Source organism: Trichosurus vulpecula, chromosome 1 (genome assembly GCF_011100635.1).
Source record: "Trichosurus vulpecula isolate mTriVul1 chromosome 1, mTriVul1.pri, whole genome shotgun sequence".
NCBI classification, from domain to species: domain Eukaryota; kingdom Metazoa; phylum Chordata; class Mammalia; order Diprotodontia; family Phalangeridae; genus Trichosurus; species Trichosurus vulpecula.
In genome coordinates, this window is record NC_050573.1 from 362,699,885 (window position 1) to 362,719,787 (window position 19,903).

At 39.2% G+C, this 19,903-nt stretch overlaps 1 protein-coding gene across 3 annotated transcripts in view; it reads right to left on the minus strand.

Annotated features, from left to right (window-relative positions):
* RPRD1A (regulation of nuclear pre-mRNA domain containing 1A) overlaps positions 1 to 17,653 on the minus strand; it is a 103,637-nt gene extending 85,984 nt beyond the window's left edge. For all 3 annotated transcript variants that reach the window (XM_036755169.1, XM_036755187.1, XM_036755179.1), the window contains exon 1: positions 17,384 to 17,653. In XM_036755169.1, coding sequence (XP_036611064.1) covers positions 17,384 to 17,534 — 151 coding nt within the window. In that variant the 5' untranslated portion in view covers positions 17,535 to 17,653. The remainder of the gene's footprint in view (positions 1 to 17,383) is intronic.
* Positions 17,654 to 19,903: the final 2,250 nt, after the last annotated feature.

A 19,903-nucleotide genomic window follows, 5' to 3' on the forward strand; every position in this document is an offset into this window, starting at 1 on the left:
ACACTACCAATGAAGATGAAATTAAAGCAATTACTAGGAGCTATTGTGCCCAATTATATGGCAAGAAATTTAACAACTTAAATGAAAAGGAAGAATGCTTACAAAAACATAAACTGCCCCAGATTAACAGAAGAGGAAATAGAATATGTAAGTAAACCTATTTTAGAAAAAAGAAATCAAACAGGCCAGAAATGAGCTTCCTAAGGTAAAAAAAAAAGCATCAGGACTAGATGGACTTACAAGTGAATTCTACTGAACATTTACATTCAGCTAATTCTAATATTAAATAAATTATTTGGAATAATAGGTAAACAAATCCTACCAAACTCCTTTTATGAAACAAATATGGGGTTGATAGCTAAACCAGGAACAGCAAAAACAGAGAAAGAAAATTATAGACCAATTTCATTAATGAATATTGATGCGAAAGTCTTAAAGAAAAATAGAGCAAAGAAAATGTCTCTTGTAGCTTTGGACAAGGTTAAAGTCCATGACTGGACCAGGGTATGCACAATTCTGATTACATAGAACAGATTCATTAATCAGATCTTTCAGTTAACTAAGAGTTAACTTCCTTGATTTACTTGATCAAGAGATATGCCACAGGATTTGAGGAGATACCCGGAACAGCTTATTACAGAATAAAGCAGGAAAGATTTTGTTTCTATCCAACACATGCTCAAGTTTATCCTATTAAAGAGGTCACTGGGTTGAGGGGAACTATGAGGGGAACCTATTCTCACCAAATCTGGTCTGTAACTATGATACTCCTTACTCTTTCTTGACAACAACTTGCAGCGTTTTCTTGGTGGAAAACAACCTAAACCTCTTTACAGCTTTCTCCACAGTAAAATTACCTAATTTCAAATAGCTGTAGCATTATTTCTCATTACTAGAACTAAAATCTGTATGACAGGGCATGTGATAGAATCTTCTACAGAATTCCATTTATTAAATAAGGTTGTCTGTATTTTGCTATGATCCAGTTGTCATAACTTTTTATTTTTTGTTGTTCATAAGTGTTAATACAACCATACCACCATATATTGGCAGCTTTAAAAATATTTATTAGTGTGAGAGAAAGTTAAATTTCTATTGTAGCCAAAGCATTTTGTAGTACCATAGTATTCAATAATTACACACACCCTTTTCTCTGGGTTTCTAACTTATAAAGACTCCAAGCTGCTATTCTTCCTTCTTGATCCTAATACACTTCCCTACCATGCCACCTATTCTTAAATCCCTCCTCAGAATTATCCTATATAGGCCAGGTGTTGCATGTAGGATGGAGGTATCTGTGGGTGGCACTTCAGTTCCTTGTTCTTTGTGAAACAGGAGTTTTTTCTCTTTTAATGAAAAAGGCTCTGCCAACTAGCCCTGAGTGATCTCCCTTCCTTAACTCAATCAAATCCCTTCTCATGAAAGAGTAATCCTCCCTAGGCTATCTGGGGGTTAGTGGTTTTCTCTTTGGATTCCAGTCAGTTCTTGTTTGCTCTACTCACACAATCCCCAGTTACATGTTATGGCAACCATAACATTTAAAAATGCTTAATAGATTTCCATGCAATTCTGGAAGCGGTTATGCAATAAAATAGACCATATATTACCTAAGGGTATGAAAAAAAATCATGATTAAGATTCTCATGACAAAACATACTGAAGGCAGGATATGATAGCTAATAAACTTAGCTTATAAACTCATATTAAGAAACATTATAATCAGAAATAATCACTGTTAAACTCAGGTTTACCTTCAAACTATCATCTACATGGTACAATCTTTTCCCCTCTAAACCCTAGGGAATGGCAGGTCATTATTTCTTTCTACTCATTTAAGGGCCGCAAATTCCAAATATATCACGTTAAAAATTACAATGACCGTAAGTGTTCCTCCGTATTTGAGGCTTAAATGAATACAGATGCCAAGAAGGCTTAAAGATTCAGGAATTAAGAGTAAAGTCAAACTGTCTGGTTAAATGTAAATCTGAAAATACAGATTTTAATTCTAGTGATGGGAAATGATGCTACAGCTATTTGAAATTAGGTAATTTTACTGTGGAGAAGGTTTACTGTAAAGAGGTTTAGGTTGTTTTCCACCAAAAAACACTGCAAGTTGTTGTCAAGAAAGGGTAAGGAATATCATAATTATAGACCAGTTAGTTTAAATTTTACCAAATACAGTTAAATAATGTGGATAGGAAAAATGACCACTACATATGATGATTAAACAACATCTGCTGGGTGGTCTCTAGTTTCCAAGTTCATATAACCATTTCGCAACTAAAAATAAGAAATAATGTTCCAATGCATCCAAATGGGATGCATGATAAAAATGAAATAAAATAATTAAATCCTACTTTCAATTCATTACTTTGATAGTTTTTACAATCTTTATCTAATCTATACCTTCAGGCATAAATGCCTTCTATGGCATAGATGCTGCTTCCTGCAATAGTGGCAAATTAGCCTGCAGATTGATGCTACAGGAAGAGAGAAACTAAAATTGAACACTTGACTACACACAAAGGACACCTAGAGAAAAAGCACAGTACTCCTCCAACATAGAGTTAGAGGGGAAAACATACTCACTTCTGCTGACAGTTAAAGGACCCCTCTAATTTGTCCCCAATTTTTTTTTTTCTGCTTCTGTGCTTCAAAACCCTATGCATTAATTTGTGGGTAGCTTCTGCCCTAAAATTGGGCTGAAAAATCAAAACACACTGTTTTTTCATACGTTCTTGTTGAAAGTTTGGCTTGCTTTTCCCTGCTAAATTAGTTTCCACCCTCACAGCCAAATTAGCTTGCTACTGGAAAGTTTGAACATTTTCTCCCCTCCCAAGCTAATGCTGTCACTTGCTGTTGCTGTAGAAGTTATTTGTGATGTAAAAAAGCTGAGGAAATGTCTTCTTCCTGGAAAGAGGAGAAAATTAAACATAGAATGTTAAAAATAAAAGATCAGGAATAATATTATATAGACAATTATCAAGTTTAATGTCAAGAGTACTTAAGTTTTCTCAGTTACTAACTTAGGGATTTATCACTTTAATCATTCAAATGCAAAACACAATAAAAATATGAAGTGACAATACTGTATCATCTTACTGAACTTGTATCTAACACAGGTAAACAGAAGGAAATAAAATTTCCATTATTTAAGTAGAGCCAGAACCAATATATTTACATGCCTCAGTAAGTGCTCAATTTATGGTCTGAAACACAGTGTTAATAAGTAGTATTCTTTGTTCATTACATGTCTGACAGGTGGGGGTTAGGAGGCAGTGTTCCCATTCATGTGTTCCTACAAAAATATTATAAAACGATGATTTGGTCCCCTAGACAGCAAAATATTATTGAGACTAGCAGAAAATTCCACTTGCCCTTTTGAAGTTTACCCATTTCTGACAGAAAGGACGGATGCATATACTTAAACTTGAAGGTAGAGTACCACCATCAACCCAACTACTGTGGCCTCTTAATGTTTTTCTCCTTTATACTGCTATATTGCTCTTTTAGCTATGTTTCTTTCACTCTCCATCACTTCATAAGTCTTCCCATGTTTCTTTGAACTGTTTATACTCATCACTTACAAGATCATAAATTGAGGACTGGAACAGACCTTAGAGGTCATATCCCGGAAAGAGTTCCATTAAATTTATATAAATTTCCCAATTACTACACACAAAATTATCCTGGTCTTTTGTTACCACAAATCAAAGCATAACATTGTTAAAAATGCTGTCATTATGCCTGTAGAGATGAAAGGGACCACAGAAATCAGTTCAATTAATACAATAATTAAATTATATTATGGATTAAGCAGGCATTTATGGACTGACTTGGAAATCTATTTGAACAAAAGCACTACTATTGTGTTGCATCTTAAGGTCAAGTTTGTCAGAAACAACTTTATTTGATTTAACATTAATATAGGATCCAAGGATTTCTATCTTGGAGAGAGATGCTCAAACTAGCACAGTCTCTCATGCACTCCTACAGGACTCTCTGCCCCAAGATGATTTCAGGTAATATTTATAGGAATCACTGAAGAAAATTGCAGTATGTAAAAATACAATCTTGAGTTAACATTCCAAAACTGTAAGCAAGTCCCAATTCATTCCCTCCTAGACCATTACTGTTGAGGGATCAAAGAAGATCAACATGGAGAGTCTTTTGTAGATAGATATAAGGCTGTAAGGGTGCCTCCTTTTCAACAAAATAGAGGGCATATTATCCCTTGGATAAGTTCTAAAGTTAACTGTTTTCAAGACAAGGGAAGCAGTGAAGTTAAGAAGATGAGTTAATCTTTATTAAAAGGTTAAAGATCATCTTTAACCCAATTCCCTAAGAAAAGTCTTTTTATCTCTAACCTATCATTCATCCACCTTTCCAAAGTGCCTTTTCCCTGTAAGTCTGAAAAAGGGCTTTGGAGGAAAATATTTGTTAATATTTTAAGTTTTACTAAAAATGTGATTTTAAATATGCTTTCACATACACATACATATATATATATCAACAAGATATCAGTAACTGTTTATAAACTTTTCTAACACATTCTGTTTGTAAGTTGTAGGCTGACTATACCACTTTTCTTCATTCCAAGTGTCGACTACATGTCAGTCATTGTGTTAAGCACAAGTGATACAAAGAAAGGCAAAAACAGTCCCTCAAGAACCTCATAATCTAATGGAGGAGACAACATTAGAACAACTATTTAAAAAAAGACATACAGGATAAATTGGAGATAATCTCAGGGGAAAGGCACTGGTATCAAGGGGGTTGCAGGGCTTCCTGTAGCAGGCAGTATTTTAGCTGAGACTTGAAGACAGAGAGAATTCTAGATACAAGGAATAGCCAGTGAAAATGCATGAAGTACCATTTTGGAGGAACAGCAAGAAAGCCAGTGTCACAGGATCATCAAGTATACACAGAGTAAGTAATATGGTGAAAAATGACTGGAAAGGTAGGGCAGGAGCACATCATTTTAAAGCAAACAGTCCAAATGTGAAATTTATACTTAAGAATATACACATTATATGTTTTTCTTGTTTTCAATATTAGATCACTGATAGCACAAACTCATTCTGCCTATTATATCAGTAAACACATGCTGCTTAATTTGCAAATATAAAACTACATAATAGTTGACAGAAATGTATACTTTGTGGGTACCTCCTATGAAAATCTTGGTTTCACAATTCCTGGCTTTTAAAAAATTTATTCTGTTTAATGAAATGAGTAAGACTGTTGTTTAGTGCAGCCTAGCAAGATCTGTAACAAGGCATTTTTAAAAACAAAATAATTACTCTGATCCTGCTTCTAACTTAGGCATCACTCAGCAAACAGAAAGGCCAGTTGTCTTCAGTCTATCTAAGGAATGATACAGTTCACTTCCAGCAAAGTATCAAAAACAGGGAAGTCGGTTGGAGAACTTTTGTTTTAAAAGTCATACTTTTATAATGTGGGTTCGTTATTCAAGTACTCTGATTTCCCAGAAGGACAGACCCTAGAGTCAAATATAAGTAGCAAAATGTGTTCCAAGTCAAACAAAAAAACTTTTAACCCTCACAACTGAGTCTGAGGAACACTCTTAATTTCAGCAACACAGTTGGTAATTCATGTTGATGAAACAGAGTTTTTACAGATATGCTTAGACTCATTTTAGTTACTGAGGATCATTTAAACATTTTTTCAGGAAAAGACATTTAAAAAATTTTGTATGTATGCACAAATATGTCAGATATATTAATATGTGTATACATATTCCACATATATATATATACAGGAGTTTTATAGTGTTTCATTTCATTGAGCTTTGAAGATATTGCATTTTTTACAAATTGAATTACAAATTTTTACAAATTGAAGATTTGTGGCAACCCTGCAAGTCTATGCGCACCATTTTTCCAATAGCATGTGCTCACAGCATGTCTGTATCACATTTTAGCTAATTCTCACAATATTTCAAACTCTTACTTATATCTGTTATAGTTATCTTTTTATATATATATTATATATATATTATATATATGTTATGTTATCTTATATCTGTGATAAGTGATCTCTGATGTTACTATTGTATAATTGTTTTGGGGCCCTTATAAGTGTGTCTGACTGCTCCATTGAACCTGCTTTCCTGGTCTCTCTCCCTTTCTGCAGGCCTCCCTATTCCACAAGACATAACAATATTGAAATTAGGCCAATTAATAACCCTACCATAGCCTCTAAGTGTTCAAGTGAAAGGAAGAGTCAATATATGTGGCAAACTTCATTGCTATCTTATTTTAAGAAATTGCCACAACCTTCAGCAACCATCAACCTGGATCAATCAGCAGCCATCAACATTGAGGCAAGACCTTGACCAGCAAAAAGAGGACTAATTGAAGGCTCAGATGATTAGCACTTTTTTTTGGCAAATAAAGCATTTTTAAACTAACATGCACACTTTTTAAGACAGGATACTATGACACACTTAATAGACTACAGTATAGTATAGCATAGTATAAGCATAACATATATGCACTGGGAAACAAAAATTTGTGTGGCTCACTATTGTAATATTTGCTTTACTGCAGTGGTCTGGAACCAAATCTGCAATTTCTCCGAAGTATGCCTATATATAATGAAGACTTAAAGATCTAAGCAGGAGTGGGGAATCTGCGGCCTCAAGGCCACACGTGGCCTTCTTAGGTCCTTAGGCACAGTCTTTTGAGTGAGTTCATGTTTTACAGAACAAATCCTTTTATTAACGGGATTTGTTCTGTGAAGTTTGGATTCAGTCAAAGGGTCACACTTAAGGACTGAGAGGGCCACATGCGGCCTTGAGGTCGTAAGTTCCCCACCCCTAGAAACTCTACATTTTAAAAACACTTTTAGTGAAAAGTAGTTGTTATTTAGTCATTTTTCAGTAGTGTCTGACTCTTCCAGACCCTTTGGGATTTTCTTTGCAAAGATACTGGAGTAGATTACCATGTCCTTCTCCAGCTCATTTTACAGATGAGGAATCTGAGACAAACACAGTTAAGTCACTGGCACACAGTTGGTGGAGGTCTGAGGCCAGATTTAAACTCAAGAAGACTTCCTGGAATTCCAGGCCCAGCACTCTTACCTACTGTACCACCTAGCTGCCCAGTAAGAAGTAGGGCTTTCTTTATTTTCTCAGTTGTAGCAATTACAAAAGAGCTCAAGAAAAAAATTCTAGACAACCACCACCCACCCCATCATATACACTTATATTTCAGTCACATTGGTGTGCTTTCTGCTCCCAAACTGAACATTTCATCTTCTAACTGTGCCTTTGCACAGGCTATTCCTCATTCTTGAAATGTACCTCTTAAATACACACTTAACTTCATTCAAGACTAGCTCACAGGACACATCTCCCTGATGTACCCTTTTAAAACCTCCTCAGGTGCTGGTGTTCTTTCCCTCTACAAATTATCATATACAGTATATATATGTATGTATTATCATGTTGTGTCCTCCAAACAAAATGAAAATTCTTGAGGGAAAGGATTGTATTTGTTTAGGGCTTTATGTCAGCAATGCATAGTAGGCCCTTAATAAAATATCTGTTGAACAGAATGACCAAAGCAATTGGCCAAAAGCCTAAATGAGAGCCAATTGGCTACACACATTACTTTGTAAATAAAGGCTTAGTGAAAAGAACTGAGTTAGGAAATTGGTTTTAAACCGACTGGAGGAAGTGCCCAGGCCAGCCAATTTTCAATTATCCCACCAAGATTTTCCAGACTACAAATTATCCCCAACCCCCACTGCTTTTCAGCTCCCTTTTGTGTGTTTATGTTACACACACCCTTAGGATATAAAAGTTCTTTAAGGGGAAAGACAGTCTTTCTTTTTTGCTTGTATTTGTAGCCCCAGTGCTTAACACAGTGCTGGACGCAGTAAACACTTAATAAATGCTTCTGACTTTATTGTTGCCCAAGGTCTAATCCCGGGCCTGTTTCAATGAATCTGTGTGACCTTGTACAAGTCATAACTTCCCTAAATTTGTTTTCCTATCTATTAAAAAAGATAAAGATAAACTAGATAACGTATAAGGTCCCTTTCAGTTTGTTAACTGAACCCATAGGAGCCAATGAAATCACATAGAGAGAAGAGTAGCTATAACAGACCCTTGGTGTACAACCACAGTTAGGAGTCATAGAAGTGAGAGTATCTAGGAGTAGAGAGGGCAGTCAAGTGTCAAATGCTGCACAGATCAAAAAACCCAATGGATCTGACAGTTAAAAGATCACTGTAACTTTGGAGAGAGCAGTTTTAGCTAAATTACGAGGTCAGAGTGCAGACACCAAGGGGCTTGAAAAGTAAGAAGGGAGGGAAATGAAGGCAATCAGCATAGATGGTTTTTTCTTTTTTTTTTAAAGAAAGGTTTTCCTAGGAATTCGGCTATAAAATGGAAAAGAGATCTATAGCGTGACAGTTTGAAGAGATGGTCAGATAATAAAATATTATTATATGTGTCAGGCACTGTGCTAAGCACGAGCACACACAAAAAAGGTAAAAAAATAGGTAAAAAGCATCTGTTCTCAAGGAGCCCACAACATGCAAGTAACTATACGCAGACAGATTATATACAAGATAAATTGGGGGAAAAAAATCAATAGACTGTGGCACTAAAATTAGGAGGGATTAGGAAAGGCTTCCTGTAGATGGTAATTTAAGCTGAGACTTGAAGGAAGTCATGGAAGACAGGAGACAGAGATGAAAAAGGAGAGTATCCCACGTACAGGAAAAGCTAGCAAAAGTTCCTGAAGTCACGACATGGATTGTCTTGCCTGAAGAAAAGCAAGGAGGCCAGTGTCACTGGATCAAAGTACATTAAGGTGGGTATAAGGTAACATGAAAGGAAAAGTATGCCAGGTTATGAAGACTCTCCCCTTTGAACATGAAACACAGGATTTTATATTTGATCCTAGGGGTGATAGAGCCACTAGAGTTTATTAATAATAGCTACATAGCATTATCCAGCAGGGGAATGACATGGTCAGGAAGGTCACTCTGACAGGTGAGTGGAGGACCAACTGAATTAAGGAGTCTTGTAGCAGGCTGACTAACCAGTAGGCTGTTACAATAATTTACCACGAGGTAATGAAGGCCTGCACCAGCAGTGGCAGTGCTAGGAGACAAAGCCACACAATGGAGAGATGTTACAAAGGTAAAATCAATACATAGAAGATATGTTGGATTCCATGCCATCTTGGGGAGGGATTGGGGGGGGGGGGGGCAGGGAAGAAAACCTGGAACTCAAAATTATGTAGAACCAAGTGCTGTAAACTAAAAATAAAAACTGTCAAAAAAAAAAAAAAAGTAAAATCAACAAGCATTAGCAATAGATTGGATGTGAGGAAGGGAGAGGAAGGGGAGGGATAAAAGTAAAGGGGGGACAAGGAGAGGGGGAGAAGGATGCAGGGAAAGGGGAAGAAGGATTCAAGGAGAGGAGGAGAAAGATGTATAGAGAGGGGGAGAGGGACACAAAAGTCAAGGATAACACTTAAGAGTATAAGCCTGAGATACTGGGAGAATGGCAGGGTCCTCAACAGTAATAGAAAGTTTAGGAAAACGTGAAGATTTGGGGGAAGGGCAAGTTTAGTTTTTGGACATGTTGAGTTTAAGATCATGACACTGAATTCAAAATGTCCAACACGCAGCTACAGATTCTAGAGTGGAGGTCAGCAAGGAGAAGTAAGTATATTTGAGAATCACCATCACAGAGACAATAATTTTATCTATAAGAGTTCATGAGGTCACCAAGGGAAACCATACAGATGGAGAAAAGAACAGGGCCCAGGGCAGTCCTGTAGGTGGGAGTGACCTAGATAAAGATCCAGCCCGGACCTCAAGGACTTTCATTCTACTGAGATCATGTATACATAAAAAGTAAATATATTTAAAGCAAATGCAAGGTAATTTCTTTAAATATGGAAGTGGGGGTGGGGAGAGAAGACACTATCAGCTAGAGCAGGGCTGATAAACCTTAGGTTTTTACTGAAACAACAGACAATATAATTTGATTTGCCATTTTAGTGAGAGCTCTGCATTTATGTAAATTTCTATGCTTGTAGGTGGGGCCACATAAATGGCAGGCTGCATTTTGGTCAGCCCTGAGCTAGAGTGATCTCCAAAAGATCTCCTCTATCATGTAGCAAGCAGAAACAGTATTTGAGATGAGATCTGAAGAAAGTTAGGGATTTTAAGAGGCAGATGTGAGTAGAATGCATTCCAAGTACAGATTGGGCTGGATGAAAAAGCATAAAAGTGAAACATAGAATGGCACAAACAAGAAACAGCAAAGTAGGCCAGTTTGCCTGGAGGTAGAGTACATCTAGGGGAATGATGTATATATAATAAGGCTGGAAAAGCAAGCTGGAGTAAGACTGTGAAGGGCTTTAAATTTCAAACAGAGGAGTTTATTGTATTATTTTGATGCAATAAAAATCCACTGGAGTATTTGAGTTAGGAAAGGAAAAAGCAACTTTCCAAACTTTCAAAGAAACTAATTTGAGTAATCTAACAAAAGAAGCAACCTGCAAGATAACTGATTTCTATTACACTCTGGCCATCAACTTTTAATTAAAATTAATAAGATCATTAAGATAGCATGAGAAAGACAGTTTTTCTTTGTTATAAGAAAGTTCAATAGGGGACCAACTTGATTAAACAAAAGACATAAAAATATTTAAAACGGTAATTCGTGATTCCTAAAGTTATAGAAAATTAGTTGACACACATTCAACATGTTAAACCAGTTCTACCTATAACCATCTATACCAAAATATTAGATTTAAAAGTCTATAGTGTGTAATTTCAAAAAACACTTTTTAAAGTCACAGCTTCCCTGTTATGAATGATGCTGTTATGGATTAAGATTTTTCAGTGGGATAGACACATACAAAAATAATTTTTAAAATCCATGTTTTCACAAAACAGCATTAAAAAACTGAATCTATAAAGAAGATGCAATTCCAAGTCAAATCAACCAGGGTTTATTAAGTGACTATGTGTCAGTCACAAGTAACACAAAGAACAGCTGCTCTCAAGGAGGTGATGGAGGAGTCAACATGAAAACAATTATGTACAAACAAGATATGTAGATAGACAGACTGACAGACATAGATATATGAGATAAACAGGAAGTACCCTCAAGAAGAAAGCACTATCATTACTGGGAGCCAAGAAAGGTTCTTGCAGAGGCATGATTTTAGTTGAGACTAGAAGGGGAGTCAAGAAGCAGACATGAGGATCAAGAAAATCCCAGGCATGGGGGAGAGCCACTCAAAATGCATAAAGTCAGAAGACAAAGTGTCTTTTTCAAGGAATAAAAGAGACCAAGTGACACAGGATTATAGAATATGGAGAGGAAGGTATAAGAAGACTGGAAAGGTATGAAGTGATTTAAAAGCCAAAAAGGATTTATATTTGGTCCTGGGGGTAATAAAGGAGTCACTGGAGTTTATTGAATAGATTGAGGTTAAGTAACAAGGTCAGCTCTACTTTAGGAAATTCGATCTGACAACTAAATGGAGGATGGATTTCCCTGACTCCATTCATGCCTTTGCACACAATAACTTCTATGCCTGGCATGCTCTTTTTTTCCCACTTTGCCTGCTGAATATCTTTCCCAACCTTAAAATTCCCAATGCAAATGTTACTTCCATTCCACCTCCACACAACAGTCTGTTTTCTACCTTCCTGATGTACTTAACACATATTACTAAATTACTATATGTTATAGTTTTTTTGTGGATAGATCTTATCTTTCAATAAAAGTTCCACGAGGGTAGAGACCTCCCCACCTTAGCTAAACTTTGTATACCCTCTACCTAACATACTGCTCTACAATGATGTCATTTTTTAGAATCTTTAAGACATATCTTGTACATTTTAACCAAGCCATATACTGGTATAATATCTTGCAATATGCTTTTGTTTATCTATTACAATGAAAAAGATCAGTAATGACAAGCTGATCAATTCTGATCAATGCAATAAACAACCAGAATTGCAGACAACTGATGACTGAAGCATACTACCCCACCTCCTAAAAGAGTATCACAGAAGATGCAGAAATGGCCAACATTTTTAGAAATGGCCAATGCAAGAAACTTGATTACACAAATCTGTTTCATTTTGGTTGTTCTCCCTCACAATGTGGGTAAGGCAGGAGAAAAAAATAGGCTTTTGTTAATTACTATTATTTTTTCTTAAGACAGGTTATGGTTATGGCCCCAACTTCTGCTTCTTTGGATGTCTGAAGTAGACATTGCTGTTACAGTATCCAGTGCCCTGTCTCATCTAATTTCCACACAGGAATCTACATTGCAGCCTTCCCTGCTATAGTCAACCTCACCAAATAACACTTAAAATAAAATATATCTAACTTCCACAAGTCCTTTCACAGCTATTCCACTAGCCTCCTCAAACATTCCAAGAGTATGCTGACCTCTCCTTTTCCCTCTTTACCTCCTACTTTTTGTTATACTTAACTGTGTACATATCAAATCCCCCAGAGGAAATATGAATTCCTTCAGAATAGGAAAGTTTTTTTCTTCACTTCATAAAACAGTGCCTCATACAAAGCAGATATTTAATGTTTGTTGAACTGAATAAGGCAGTTTTGTAAACTTACATGTAAGAAAAATATTACAAACTTCGAAAGTAGTTGGTTTTAAGGTTTTAGTGAAAACTCTCAAGATATTTTTATAAGTGTGACTCCCAAGTTAAGGCTGAAGATAAACTTTTACATTAATGTCAAAAATGACATTCCTTCAGAGCACCAAACAATGGTAATAGTTATTTCTATCACTAAATGCTGAAATACTGGAAATCATCTTTAGAAGGCCTACAACAGATGAATCCATTGTTGAAAACCTATGAAAGAATATGGGAAATAATTGCAAAAGATAAAGTATAGACAGACTGTGATCCATACCCACAGAATGAATATTCACATCACATAGATCACAGGCCTATTGATATAACGAGGTAGAACGAATCAAAAACATACAAAATTTAAGTGGTGAAACTTGAATTTCAAGAAACCTTCCCAATTTCCAAGGAAACAACATATTAAATGTTATGCAGAAAGGAGTTCACTGCCATCTTCAGTTGATGAAAGTACAGGTAGAAAGCTGCAGCAGTAGATATGACTGTCTCTTAAAGACAAGGTTTCAGTTAAAATATCACATATATTACACTATTAGAGAAGCTGTATAAAAAGGTTTTCTCCTCTACAAAAACCAATACCAATTTATCTTCTCTTTTGCTCAAGAAGCCACCAGTTTCCCTGTAACTTGATTCAAATGAAAAAATTTATTATTCTTACTGCAGTGGTCATCCTAGGTAAAGTTTTTTCTCTTAGAGTAAATCCAATTCCAAGTTCATTAGTTGGAATACTTGAGGGCCAATTAAACTCAACAGGGGTTGGAGGAACAGAGAGCTCTCCACTGGGATGGTGGTATGGAAACCTGTTGAACTGAATGACTTCAAGGCTGAAAAACTAACCAGAGCACAAATGAAAATGATAAAGTAGCCAAAGATAAACCCAATAATGTGCTTATTGAACCAAGCAGAAGAATCCAAGAAGGTGTACAAATTATACAGTAAATTAGTCATGCAATTCAAAATGAGTCCATTTTGTAATTTTGAATGCATCTTGTAAAATCTTAAAGCAATATGTAAATGAATTACCATCCCCTACAGTCACAGTCTGCCCAGAAACTCCAATAAACACTTCCACCTTTATTTCTCAGGAAATTCCAGCTTCCATTTTAGTTGTTATCTGTACTCTAGGTAAACTATGTGATGACAAAACACCAAGAAGAGCTGCAAACCCCCAGAAGGCATCTTCCTTTAAATTTGAGATAATCTGCTCTAAAAGGAGGAAAGAAGCAAAGGTTACTAAAATTGTCTTTTCCCTTTATTAACAGGAACCATTATGTTAATCTAACAAATGGCAAACTGAGGCTGTTACATCAGGTTATGAGATCATACTGCTAATAAATTGGAACTCAAGGGACCCAAAGGAGTCCCAATTTAGGTGGGTAACAAGAAACTCCCCCATTATAGGGGCAAAAGTGTTTCTGGTTGCATAATCTGCCTCTAATATGGAAAATCTACACAAAGATAATTGAAATTTAATTGTATTTCACTAAGGTCATAGCTTTACAGTAACTAACAGACCAGACTAAAACAAATAAAAAAGTAATCCTATTATTCAAGTTACCAATACAAATGGTGAAACTAGTGCTTTCAGGTCCCAGTAACACAAGGTCAAATAAGATCATTTTCAGTGTCCATTTACTGAATGCCTACTACCTATCTGGGGGGGAAGACCCTCAGGGTTGCGGGTCCATCCCTAGACTCACTTCTTAAAGAGGCCTATTCACTGAATGGGCCTCACTCAAGTGAGTAGATGAAGAGGTCTTAGCCTAAAAGGGCTAGGGTCTCCCACTGCATCCTGGGTCATCTCCATTCATCCTGATGGTCACTGGATCCAAGTGGCTCAGGAGGTGAAAGTGAGGCTGGTGACCTCGCACAGCCCTCCCTCACTCAAATCAAAGTCAGTTGCAAGTCATGTCATCATTTCCCCTCTTTGAAAATGAAGGGACAAACACAAAAAATACCTGTATGGCAATATGGGAACACAGCAAACTCTGAGGAAGCCAAACCTCCTGACCTCCTCCAATTCACCAAGTTATACAGCTCCAATCTCTAAGACGGCATGGTATAGTAGACAAGAGCGCTGGATCAGGAAAACCTCACTTTAAGTGCCATCTCTGACACGAGGTAGGCAAGTTACTTAACCCCTGTCTCCCTCTATTTCCTCATCTGTTGAGGAAACCTAGAGGGCTGTTAAGGTTCAAATGAGAAATATGTACAGAATTTTATAAATGTCAAACAGAACATCATCATCAATAAAAGCTAGCATTTTATACACCACTTTAAGTTTTGCAAAGCATTTTACAAATACTATCTCACTGGAACCTCTCAACAACCCTGAAGGTAGGTGCTATATTATCTCCATCTAACAGATGAGGAAACTGAGGAATACCAGGGAGATTTGCCCTGGGTCACACAGCTATTAAAATGTAGTCTGTGGCCACATTTGAACTTGGGTCTTGCTAACTTCAGATCCAGCACTCTATCCTTTGTAATACACCTACTTGTCTGACTATCATTAGATTGTTTCCTAAGTCTGGTCCTATTAGTATTGCTATTACGTAACATATGTTTCTGCTGGGGGAAAAAGAAGCTAACAAGTAACAAACCCTCATTTACCTGAAAATTCCAAAGCGATTAAGAAAAGTTACACAGACAAGCATATTTCTCTAGCATATGGTCTAAGCAAATATTGGCATTCTGTGTTGTATTTCCACTGTCTCAAAATTAGTCTAATTTCATTAATAAACACATCTCTGAGGCAAAACCACAGTCCTGGAATATTTTATGCATAAACGTAAGCAACTTTTGAGGGTTACAAGTCATAAGCATGAAAAAAATGTATTCTCACCAGACAAAATATAAACCAAAGTATACAAAAACAAAATTATCCACAGTGAAATAGGTAAAGCCAGGGATGCAAATGTATGGAACAGACGTGTGTGTGTGTGTGTGTGTGTGTGTATGCACCTATTTTTCAATCAAAACCAAGTATGAAACAAATACAGAAGAAAAATGCACAATGTTTTGAAACAAAACAGCTTATTTAGCTCACACATGGCACCTAGTACATTGTGACCATCTTAGGTCAAGTAATAATTATAATAAAATCATGTAACTTCCATGTAAGTAAATGAACATTCATTTCAATTCATCAGTTTTATTAAAAGTTTAACAAATTTTTAAAACAAATTTTAAAAGGATGCTTCTTCTAACCTTAAAGACAGCATAGTACAGTGGAAAAGAGCACGCATGGGGTTTGGAAACCAGAAAAGGATAGGGCCAAGTCCTGACTGGAACTTGTTAATTGTGTGACATTAGAGGAGTCACTTAATTTTTGCTTTGTATATATTTGTTTGCTTGTTGTCTCCCTCATTAGACTGTAAGCTCCTTGAGGGCAGGGACTTTGTGTATCCCCACTGCTTGATACATTGCATGACACATAGTAGGTATTTAATATTTATTAAAGTGAAGTGGAAAATTAATCTATATGGCCTCAGTTTCCTCATCTGTAAAATGAGAGGGGCAGGACCAAACGGACTCTAAGTTCCCTTAAAACTCTAGAGTTAAGAAATAAGTAGCCATCATTTTGGTCAATGTCTATCAGAAATAAACAATTACTGAAACCAATTTAACCTTAGGACATAACATACTCCTCTACACAAAAAGCTATAAAGAATAAGGGTCCAAAATAATATCATACTGGGATAACTTTGAATACTTTAATGAATACACAACTAATTCTATTGAGGTAGTTTCGTTCTGTAAAGCTAACATAGCTTTTGACCCTTGTGCTGACCACAGAAACCCCCGCTGCTTTACCTAAAGCGTTTTAGGACCAGTTTTGTAAAACAGGAGAGCTGGACTAAATACCTGTCCAGCTCTAGATGAGGCTGAGTGTGATGTTAAAAGAACTGGAAATACAATGTAAACAACTGAGCACCGCAAGCCTTCTCCACTCCAGCACTGGCCCCCCTACCTTCTCTCCCTTTTAGACCTTATAGTCCAGCTTCGCTTGACCTCTCCCCTGAAGGAGGGCTGCGGGAAAACAGACCTCATCCAGCCTAAGTCCTAGCGCCCATGGCGGGATGCGGCTTCCAGAACCGCACGCTGGGGATGCTTCTCACACGAGTATTTAATCCGACCGGCCCCAATTTTACAAGGGCCTGAGCAAGACGGTGCAATGGGCAGCTCCTCCACACCGGGTCCTCAGGGCCTCGGGGTTTCGCTGCTCCCGGATCCTCGGGCAGAAGGCGTCAGGGGGACACTTTCCAAGTTCTCTGGGGGACCCCGAGGAACCCCGGGAGGAGCCAGGGAAGGGAGGGAAGATGAAAGGAGGAGGTGGCGGCGGCAACAGCAGCCGAAGGTGAAGGGGGGGGGGGGGAGGCGAAGGAGGAAAAGAATAAAGAGGAGGAGGAAAAAGAAAGGAAGAGAAGGGAAGAGGGAGGAGGGGAAGGATGAAGAAAATGGGGAGGAAGATGAGGGAAAAGGCTAGAGGAAGGAGGAAGAGAGAGAAGGAAAGAGGGAAGGGAGAGGAGAAGGAGGAAAAAAGGGGAGGAGGAAGAGGAAAAGGAGGAGGAGATGGAGTGAGGAGAGGAGGAGTGAGGAAAAGGAGAGGAAGGAGGAGAGAGAAGGAACGAAGCAAGGGGGAGGAGGAGGAGAAGGCCTGGTCGCGGCCGGCCGGCGGCTGGACCTCACTCACCCTTGCGCAGCTCCCTCTCCCAAACGGTGACGATGGGCCGCGAGTGCTTGCGGTGGTGGATCAGCCACAGCGACAACGTCTGCACGCTCTGCTGCGAGTTGCTCAGCTCCGACAGCTTCTTCTCCAGCGCCGCCTCCGAGAAGGCGGACATCCCCCCAGCCCGGCGCCCCCGCCGCCCAGCGTCCGGCGCCCAACACGCCGCGGAGCCCGCGGGGAGGAGGGGCTCGCCAGGCCCGGGCACCAGCGCGCCGCCCCCTTACCGCCACCGCCGCCGCCGCCGCCACAGTCCCATCCAACCCCACCACAGACGCAAGCAAGAGCAAGATGGCGCCCCAACCGGCAGTGACATAGGCGGGCGGGTCGCGGCCACCCTCTTCCCAGCATGCACTGGGGCCCTCGGAAGGGGCGGGGCTGTGCTCCCTCCAAAAGGCCGGACCAGCGGGCGCGCGTGCGCGGAGCGCAAAGCTGGGAAGCACGTGGCGCTGCCTAAACTCCCCCAGGCGGCGAGGTGGGCGGTACGTGAGGGTACAACTCCAGTGGCTGAACCTGGCGTGAGGCTGTAACCCTGGAAATTTTCAAGACAGTTAGGATTGGTGTAGGCTGGGACCAAATTTTGTAAGCCCTTCGATACCACACATCCATTAAGCACCTAAAGTTTACAGAAGACTGAGCTCTGAATTTTTTTTAACACAATCTGGAAAATTAGTGAGCGATTTGACAAGGCCACCAGAATGGTATAGCTTTCAATGAAATATGAATGAAATGGTGTCTGATGGGGCAGCTAGGTGGTACAGTGAGTAAAGCATCTGCCATGAAGTCAGGAGGACCTGAGTTCAAATTCAACCTCAGACACTTGACAAGTACTAGCTGTGTGACCTTGGGCAAGTCACTTAACCCCAATTGCCCTACCAAAAAAAAAAAACCGAACTGCTGTCTCATTGATGAGGGCACAGTCTCTGGAAACCCCTTAAACCCTTGAACTCTCCTTGAATCTTCCCACTGGACCTGGCCTTGGCCTGAGGCTATAACCATTAAGCCCAAATGCCTACCTTGCCCAGTCCTCTCTTGTCCAGCTGTTTCCCACCCTTAATCCTGTTTCCCATCCTTAATCCTGATCAAAATATCTGTACCCTAGCTCTGTTACCCTAGCCCTTTATGGTCTGTCATTTCCATATAGCCTTCAGCTTTGCAACCATACTCCCCCCAGAACCCAAAGACTTTGGTTTCCCGGAAGCTGCCCGGCAGGTCATGGGAATAACGCCACCAGATCGCTAGTCGGCATCGTTTATGGTCAGTCGGAACTATGATGGTACCTGATCGTCTTCGAAAATTGCAGTCCCCGATCCCCATCACAAATGGGGTTCAACGGGTTACCAGGCGTAGGGTAGGCACACGCTGAGCCAGTCAGTGTAGCGCACGTGCAGCCCCGGACATCTAAGGGCATCACAGACCTGTTATTGCTCAATCTTGGGTGGCTGAACGCCACTTGTCCCTCTAAGAAGTTGGGACACCGACCACTCGAGGGTCGCGTAACTAGTTAGCATGCCAGAGTCTCGTTCGTTATCGGAATTAACCAGACAAATCGCTCTACCAACTAAGAATGGCCGTGCACCACCACCCACAGAATCGAGAAAGAGCTATCAATCTGTCAATCCTTTCCATGTCCGGGCCGGGTGAGGTTTTCCGGTCAGGGAACCACATAAATGATGAGGGTTTGGGGTGAGAGGTGCTCGACACCCCAAAGTACCGACACACCGGGTTCTGCCGAAAGAATTCGACTCAAGCTTTCTCAGCCAAGGGAAAAGATAAATAAACTTTAAGAGTTAGCCAAATAGGCCTGCCCCAAGACATCCCACCCCTTATGATGCCTGTAAGGAAAGAGGGCCAGATCAATCTGAGCTAGATTGGACCTGACCACCTTCATGGAGGCAAGATGGAGATTATATACACAAAGGTTGTGGGAGGGATTGAGGGGTGGTCTGGGGTGACCAGAGGAGGGGTCTAGGAAGGGACCTAAGGAGGAGTCTAAGGAGGAGCTTGAAGGGACTGGGATGAGGTCAGACTCCAGGATGGGGGAAATAGCTGAAGGCTATATGGAAATGACAGAACATAAAGGGCTGGGGTAACAGAGCTAGGGTATAGATATTTTGATCAGGATTAAGGATGGGAAACAGGATTAAGGGTGGGAAACAGCTGAACAATAGAGGACTGGGTCAAGGGGTTCCCAGAGACTGTGCCCTCATCATCATGTTTCTTAAATACTTAAGTTATGATCAAGGTTTGAAATGTAAGCCTAGAAGTGGAATCTTTGAGTCAATTAGTATGGATAAGTTTAGCCCCATTAAAAGTAGAAATACACCAAAGTACTTATAGCTGGAGAAATTTTGGTGCTGTCAATAATCAATAAAAATTTATATATTACATCAATAACACTTTATTTAAAGAATTCTTAAAATATTTCTTGGGTATGGTTACTACTTCCCAGTGAAGATGCTCTGAGCACCACAGGGTCATTCATGA